Source organism: Pyrus communis, chromosome 3 (assembly GCF_041283825.1).
Source record: "Pyrus communis isolate YQ-2024b chromosome 3, ASM4128382v1, whole genome shotgun sequence".
Classification (NCBI taxonomy): Eukaryota; Viridiplantae; Streptophyta; class Magnoliopsida; order Rosales; family Rosaceae; genus Pyrus; species Pyrus communis.
Window position 1 is genome coordinate 24947982 of NC_142567.1, and position 8272 is coordinate 24956253.

At 35.3% G+C, this 8272-nt stretch overlaps 1 protein-coding gene across 3 annotated transcripts; it reads right to left on the bottom strand.

Moving 5' to 3' along the window:
- Positions 1–1521: 1521 nt before the first annotated feature.
- LOC148698199 (uncharacterized) lies at positions 1522–3797 on the bottom strand. 3 transcript variants are annotated; one of them, XM_088691468.1, is made up of 3 exons: positions 3293–3797; positions 2580–2924; positions 1522–2041 (listed from the first exon to the last, which is right to left on the bottom strand). In XM_088691468.1, exons 1-3 carry the CDS (start codon positions 3706–3708, stop codon positions 1627–1629), a joined length of 1176 nt encoding a protein of 391 aa, XP_088547594.1. In that variant the 5' UTR covers positions 3709–3797; the 3' UTR covers positions 1522–1626. The 3 variants fall into 3 exon arrangements, with proteins under 3 accessions (XP_088547594.1, XP_088547593.1, XP_088547592.1); XM_088691467.1 differs by having other exon boundaries at positions 3254–3797; XM_088691466.1 differs by having other exon boundaries at positions 3230–3797.
- Positions 3798–8272: the final 4475 nt, after the last annotated feature.

Genomic DNA, 8272 nt, shown 5'->3' on the forward strand with positions numbered 1-8272 from the left:
ATTTCATATGCATTCTTTGGACATAGGTCTCGAGAGAAGTTATCACCCTTATTCATTGGAACATCAGCTTTATTATAGCTTTCCACGTTAAACCTGTTAAGTACTCTCTCAATGTAGCCTTTCTGAGACAACCTAAGAATTCTTCTCTATCTATCTCGGACAGTCTCAATTCCCATAACATAATAGGCTTCTCCAAGATCCTTCATTTCAAAGTTTGTGCTCAACATGTGTTTGGTTTCATTCAATAGTTGTTTGTCTGAGCTTGCAAGTAAGATATCATCAACATCGAGAACAAGAAAAATAAATTTTGATCCTCTAGTCTTGAGATAAATGCAATCGTCCAACTTGTTTTCTATAAAATTATGTGAAGTAACCACTTGATCAAATTTCAAGAACCATTGCCTTGAAGCCTGTTTAAGCCCATAGATTGACTTTTGTAACTTGCAAACCATGTCTTCTTTTCCCTTTTCAACAAATTTCAAGAACCATTTCCTCATACAGTTCTCCATTCAAGAATGTAGCCTTGACATCCATTTGGTGCAGTTCTAAATCAAAGTGTGCTGTTAAGGCCATGATAACTCTCATCGAGTCCTTGGAAGACATAGGTGAAAAGGTCTCATTATAATCAACCCCTTCCCTTTGTGTGAAACCCTTTGCAACAAGTCTTGCTTTATATCTTTCAATACTTCCCTCAACATCTCTTTTGGTTTTGAACACCCACTTGCATCTAATTGACTTGATATTAGGTGGTGATTGTACCAAAGTCCAAACAGAGTGCTTAGACATTGAATCTAGTCCTTCCTTCATTGCCATTTGCCACATAACCTTTTGAGGACTCTGCATGGCTTGCTGATACGTCACAGGATCATCAATGTCCCCAAATAAAATTATGCTTCTTGAAGATACACATAGCTTGCAGAAATACCTGGCTTTCTTACTCTGTTAGACTTTCTCGGATTTGGCTGATCAAGTGAATCGCCCAGAGCATTAATATCAGTTACTAGATCCTCAGTTGCTGGACTTTGACTAACTTGAGTATTGATTTGTTCTTCCTCATTCACAGCTTCTGTCAAGATCTCAGTCTCACCCATAACTTCATCAACCTCAGTATTAATGGTACTCAATCTTGGAAACACGGTGCTAGGGCTTTTGAACATGCATTAAATGGATATTGAGATGGGTGTTGTCCGTGCAGACATGATGAGTGACTGAATGGGTGGAAGCAAGTTTGGTGAATGATATGGTGAGATGGAATGTAGGAGGCGGCGAATCTCATCAACCCAAACGAACTAGTCAAATGGTCAAATTGATAAGTAATACGTTACAGTACTCCTATTGCGAGGATAAAATAAATTGCAAGAAAGCAAAATGCGCAAAATTTAAATTTACGCTAAGTGCGAGAAAAATAAAGTTACTTTTAAGTGCGATAAAATAATTTGCGGGAATTGAAAACTAATTTGAATATAGAAGGCTATGTACGGCTACATTTTGAATAGAAAATTAAGATGAAAGCAGGGTGGGTGCACGAAAACGAAAATGATAATTAAATCTGTCTTAATATATTACTCTGTACAACAACAAAGACCAGTAAAATTGCAATGAACTAATTTTTTCATAGCTTGCAATCTAGGGCTCGGAGCCTTGGGAGTATACCCAAAAGGCAAAGGCAAACAACACAATAAAAAACACACCAACAAACGAAGTGAAAATTTGATGCCAACGATAAAACCGTCGTTGGCGAGTGATGCACAAAGGAATTTTCGAGCCATCGTCCAATGACAGACTCTTGTCAATGAAAAATGTCAGATCATCATCATTGATTAGCTCCACCAGTTGGGTTGGTAAATTTGATGCATATGCTGTCCTTATTATGATCTTATATTCACTGGGATCTACCCCAAGAATGCAACACAGTCTCCGTACAAGTTGTTCATATGTAATGCTGTCTGAAACCATAATTCCTTTCGTTTTGCCACCACTGTATATAGAATTGGACCACTTCCCATCATAGTTAACCAAAAGTCTAAGTTTATTCATTTTCCTGAAAATACAGGGAAAACATTAGTTAGCAAAGAAAGTGTTGCCGTGAGTCATCCTTGGTGAAAATACATGGAAAACATTAGTTAGCAAAGAAAGTGTCCCTTGTGATAACTTAATCACAATCCCGAAATACATCCAGGATCGACAGACGACAATGAAAGATGCATGATAATTGATCATGCCTTGGCTTTTGAGTCATCTCCAAAAATAACTCAACGGCTCAATAACATAGTAAACTTTTTCCTTTTATTTCATGGATGCATCTAACCTCTACTTTAGACCACCTATGTACCCCAAGACAGGATCAAGTCATTCATAGTTCACCAACCCAGACTTTCTCCTGGCATTGTCCAATGGAAAAACATAGAGTTCTAGAATCACTCAATGGAACTCGACGAGCATGAATCACTAAATTCTAGTGACAAATTCCGACCTAATATTGGACTATATTTAATGGAAAACAAGGGACTTTATTTTCATCATCGATCATGATCATCATTAATCACCTTGAAATTTGACAAAAGAGCGAAAAAGTTTACCTTCTAGTTCTAGAAGAAGATACTCGGGGTTTAGTAATATTCATCTTCGAGCTCTTATCCAAACTTAGACTCTGTTCTATGAAAAATGCCAAGGTCTCATCATCTACTATCTGTACTGGTTGAGCAGGAAATTTAGATTCAATTGTAGTCTTCGTTATAATCTCAGACTCGTATGCAGTACAAACGCACTCTACATCATACTTCCATCTTTGAGATGAAAAAGAAGAAGAATAAGGTGTTGAGGTTTTAGCCAGTATCGAAGAAGAGGGGATCGTAGAAGGAAACATAGGGTGCAACTTCCTCATTATGTCATCAACAATTTCTTTAATGAGCTCTGATTCATGCCTACAACAAAGAAAGAGACTATTAATCACATTGTTGGGTGGTCAGTAAAATGAAGTCCAAATAGCATAACACACCTTCCATCCTCTCTCTCTCACTCTCTTTTTTGTAGCTTCTCATACAATAACTTTGATCAGTAAGTGCATTTTTTTTCCCATCGTCACCACAGCATTGTGCAGTTAGATGATTGTGATTTAATCTAGCTACTAAATAAATTTTGATTTGTTACTCATCTAAAAACAATATCAATGTGGTCGTGCAAAATATATACGCATTTAGCAGCAGAAAAGAGTTAGTAAAATATATACGCATGCCGGCCCCTTGAATCCCACCCAGAAAGGCTTGCTACATGGGTTAAAGCAGCTCTCCACCTTCGAACCTTGTCCTGGTCATCCTTTTGTGTTTCTTCGTGTATAGCAAAGGCTTCAGCAAAACTCCCTGCTTGATTTTGAACATCAGAGGGATCCACATCATAGAAAATTGGTAGCACCGTTTTTCTTATTCCATGGGATCCAAGAATTTGTACATGCTCATCAAAACACCATGCCATCGATGCATAATACTCTCCCAGAATAGTAATTGCAGTCCTAGAATATTGCATCGCAGTCTTGCGCATATAACTTTGAGCACCATTGCCGAAAGCTTGTAGGTTCTGCTTCTTAAACTCTGTATATAGAGCATCTATAAAAGACTTGCTGATGTCTTCCCCTCCAAAACCCAGAAAGACATCATATTTCGACTGAGGATTTGGAGGAGATGAAATCAAACCCAAAGAGCTTGATGCCATTGGAGATGTGGTTCTCACAATTGATTAGTGAGATTAATTTCACAAATAATCTGCTAGAGACAGTACGTCTGAAAAATCTAGTCTACAAATATATCATGTTCGTCTGAAAATAGATGTGATTAAAGTAATACAACTAAAAACAAAAAAGAAGGGAAACTTGTAGCAATGTCCTTGAACTTTAAACTAATTGGAGCAATGATTCCTCAATTAGAAATTCATGAACATTGATCATTTAACTCATCAAAACGTGTAGCCATGATCCTTGATCATCAACTCCGTCAAAATGAGTTATGTTGGAATGACCATTACTACAACAAAGTTAAAGTTGAGAGACCATTGTTGTAATTGCGTTAAAGTTGAGAGATCATTTCTCTAATTGGGTTAAAGTTGAGGGACTATTGCTATAATTTTTCTCATTTTATATTTCTACATTTGCCCCTTGATTCAATGTGTGGTATGTGACTTATTTTGACAGAAGTTCTAACAGAGTTGATGAAAATGATCATAACTGCACATTTTGAAGAGTTAAGGGACTAATAGTCATAGATTTTTGGTTGAGTGACTGTTACTTCAATTGGATTAAAGTTGAGTAACTATTTCTACAATTTCCTCAAAAAAAAAAAAAAAAAAAAAAAAAAAAAAAAAATGTAGTCTGAAAAATTGAATAAAAATATTCCTAATATATCATGTACGTCTTGAAAGTAGGACCTCTATTTGCTTTCCCAAACTTTAAACCGGAAAATTGATTAAAATTTGAAAAATTGATTCGTATGATAATAATTTCGTTTTAATTTTCACAAAAAGAAAAATGAAAAGAGCCTTGATTAATGAAATTGTTATCGAACTAGATATCTGATATAGAATGATTGTGAATCTGGGGATTAACCTAGGAGGATGTAGAAAATGAGAACTCGCAGCTGAAGTGAGAGACTGGCGTGTATTAGTTATATATTAAACACGGGGAGCATTTTTGCTTGCTCGGCAAGATTTAGATTTCCTATCGAGTCTCCTGTTGTGATGGGCTCATGTAGTTGCGCTGGGACCATCATTAACTTGAATGAATGCTCGTCAATCCTTTCTAATTCTGCTAGATGTTTTCTCTAAGCCTTCTTAGTCAAAATGGTTTCTGAGATTTGTATTAGCACATCACTTTGGTCCCTGAGATTGACAAATGATAGAAATTATTCCTAAGATTGTCCACCATCCATTATTTTGGTCCTTCCATTGAAAACTGCACTAGGTGTCCCCGAGCTCTTGACCTGAAGTTTCGGTAATTTTCAAAGCTTTGTAACTCAATCGTTTTTTAACCAAATTCGACCTATAATATATCAAAATGAAGATAAAAAAGTATAGAACAAGATTATACCTATTTGGAGGCCCAATAGTTGCTGGAGATGGCCGGAAAATAACCTGAAATGTGACTGATCTGCGGGAAAACTGGAATACACGTAGGAAACTGGGTAAACTTTAAACCTTCATAACTTCTTCAATACTCAACCAAATCAAGTGATTAAAAAACAAAAATCATACTTCTCAATGAGATGAAGAGAATGGTACCTTTCTTGATGGCTAATTCAAACGGCTCGAAAGTGGATAACTTGAGGCCAAGACAGCCAATTTCGAGTAGTTTTCCGGCCAAACCAAGGTGATTTAGCAGTCATGAAATGTAACATTCTCTTTATCTCATTGAGAAGTATGATTTTCGTTTTTGAATCACTCGATTTCGTTGAGTATTGAAGAAGTTATGAATATTTAAATTTACCCAGTTTTTGATGAGTTTTCCAATTTTTCTGCGGATTAGTCATCTTTCAGGCTATTTTCCGGCCCTCTCTGACAACCATTAGGCTTCCAAATAGGTATAATCTTGTTCTGCACTTTCCTATCTTCATTTTGATTTATTATGGGTTGAATTTGGTTAAGAAACGATTGAGTTACGAAGCTTTGAAAATTGCCCAAATTTTCGGCCAAGAGTTTCGGGACACTTAACGGAGTTTTTAACGCAATGACTAAAATAATGGATGGTGGACAATCTCAATGACCATTTCTATTGATTTTCAATCTCAGAAATCAAAATGATACGTTTTGCAAATCTCAAAAATCATTTTGACTAAAAACCCTTTCTTTAACCATGCTTACTAGAGTTAATAGTTGTGAACAAAAATTCTCCGGGGTGGTGAGAGGTGGAAAGATTTCAAATTACAGGAATTAAAGTGGTGCATGCTTTCGGCACAAAGGTGAAGACAGGATGATTGCCATTAGGAAAGTTGAAAGGATACTTTGACTTTAGTGTAATGATGTTTTTTTTTTTTTTTTTTTTTTTTTTTTTTTTTGGGACAAATAGTGTAATGATGCCTTAGCCTAGTGGACAAGTGGATGTCTGCATTTGTATGCCCTTTGGTTTCTGGAGATGTGAAATGCTAAGGAATTCTTCCTAATTAGTCGTCCGACTAACATCTAGCATTTTTTAAAATTTTGTTTGTATATATAAATTCGTTAAGATTGAAGATGATGAATTTTTGCTACCACAAACAATAACTCTGTAAAATCTCAACTCATATGTCAGGCCATGAAATTTGTGTTCATGAATCGTAGCTGCTAATTAAAAATTATCAAGCAGATACATATATTATAGTCTAAAAATTTAGAAATTATTCTTACAAAAGAGAAACCCTTCTTGAGCTAGCAGTGTTAATGCAATTAGTAACTAAATACTAAGCTACTAATTACACGTTTTAAACTCGCAAGTGCACAAGATCAAACACGTAGTATAAAAAGTAAGTACGAGATTATTTCCATTGCTCTAATATGTATCTAGGATATGATTCCTAAGAACTTAAATTAATTTGTTCACAAAACTAACAAATATGCACAAAAGAGATTTAACGGAATAGGTTGAAGATGATTTGAAAATGAAAATATAAAAATAAAAGAAGACTAAAATAATTAAAATCAAACGGATTTGGAATAAGATTTGAAACAATGAGAAGATGGGTCACGGTTTCAATATCCACCATTAATCACCTTCATCTTGATCTTCTAGGAACACTGCATTATGAGTCTCTTGAATTCTTGAATGTGCTTGTGGATAATAGAACTTGAATCCTTTGGAATTTTCTGAGTATCCAATAAAATAGCAAGTTGTTGTTCTGGAATCTAACTTCCTCTCACCAGGATTATAAAATCTTCCTTCAGATTTGCATCCCCATACATGGAAGTGTCCAAAGCTCAGCTTTCTCCCTGCCCATGCTTCAAATGGTGTACTTTTGATAACCTTGGTTGGTACTCGGTTCAAAGTATAATTGGTTGTCTTGAGTGCTTCACCCTAGAGAAAACTAGGAAGCTTTGACCTTGATATCATGCTTCTAACCATCCCAATGAGAGTTTTAATCCTCCTCTCGGAGACACCATTCTGTTGTGGTGTCCCAGGTGTGGTGTATTGTGCTATAATGCCTTGTTGCTGAAGATAGAGTGCAAAATGCCCATTTTGTTGGCCACCCTCAGTGTACCTGCCAAAATACTCTCCTCCTCTATCGGATCTCACAATCTTAATGTATCTATTTAGTTGTTTCTCAACTTTGGTCTTAAAGATTATGAAACAACTAAGTACTGCTGATTTTCACTAATGAGAAAAGTATAACCATATCTAGAGAAGTCATCTATGAAATTCACAAAATAGCTATTTCCACATATGGTTTTAACAGGAAAAGGACCACAGACATCAGTATGTATAATTTCTAAGAGATTTTGACTTCTTTGAGCTTCAAAGTTTCTTATGTTAGTCAATTTTCCCTTCATGCAATCCACACATTCCTTCGCATTTTTAAAATCGAGTGTAGGAATCAAATTTGATTTGGTTAATTGCAAAACTCTATCCTTTGAGATATGTCCCAACCTTTTATGCCATAAATCATTTGAAAACTCAATGTCATGAATTCTTTTGACAGTGGCGTTTAAAACAAAATTTTTTTTTCCTTCAACAATGTGATCTATTTTCCATAATTCCTCATGTAAAATAGCAGTCCACAACAAAAACTCTTTCTTGTTTTTCTGGAAAAAAAATTAATGCAGGTATCATCACATATAAAACTAAACCCTTGTTTTAATAATTTTGATGTAGAAACCAAATTTCTTCTCATGGCTAGGACATACAAAACCTCATTTAGTTGAAGACCAAATTCGAACTTCATTTTTAATTTCACAATTCCAATAGCCTCAACTGCAACCCTTGACCCTTCTCCCAAAAAAACATTATAAGAATCCTTACTAGTTAGTTTTTGTTTTTGAAAACCATGCAATATGTTAGTTATATAAACTGAAGATCCAGTACCATACTACCAAGAGTTAGCAGGAATTTTAATCAAATTTGACTCTACAAACGCATAGACATTAGTTCTACCTTTGCTCCTCAGCCAGTTTTTAAATCTTTCACAATACTTCCTATAATGACCCTTGAGTTTGCAATGATGACATGTAATTTTAGAAACATCTTTAGCTTAACATTAAGATTATGAGAGTTAGAGGATTTAGTATTTTTAGTAGTTCTACTAGGCTTAACAGAATTATT

What these genes read in the sequence shown, in the direction of transcription:
- LOC148698199 (XM_088691466.1), bottom strand. Translation starts at nt 3,708, where the DNA reads ATGGCATCAAGCTCTTTGGGTTTGATTTCATCTCCTCCAAATCCTCAG. An exon ending in GATTCAAGGGGCCGGCATGC is followed by an intron (nt 2,925 to 3,229) that starts GTATATATTTTA and finishes TCTTTGTTGTAG; the next exon opens with GCATGAATCAGAGCTCATTA. An exon ending in TCTTCTTCTAGAACTAGAAG is followed by an intron (nt 2,042 to 2,579) that starts GTAAACTTTTTC and finishes CTGTATTTTCAG; the next exon opens with GAAAATGAATAAACTTAGAC.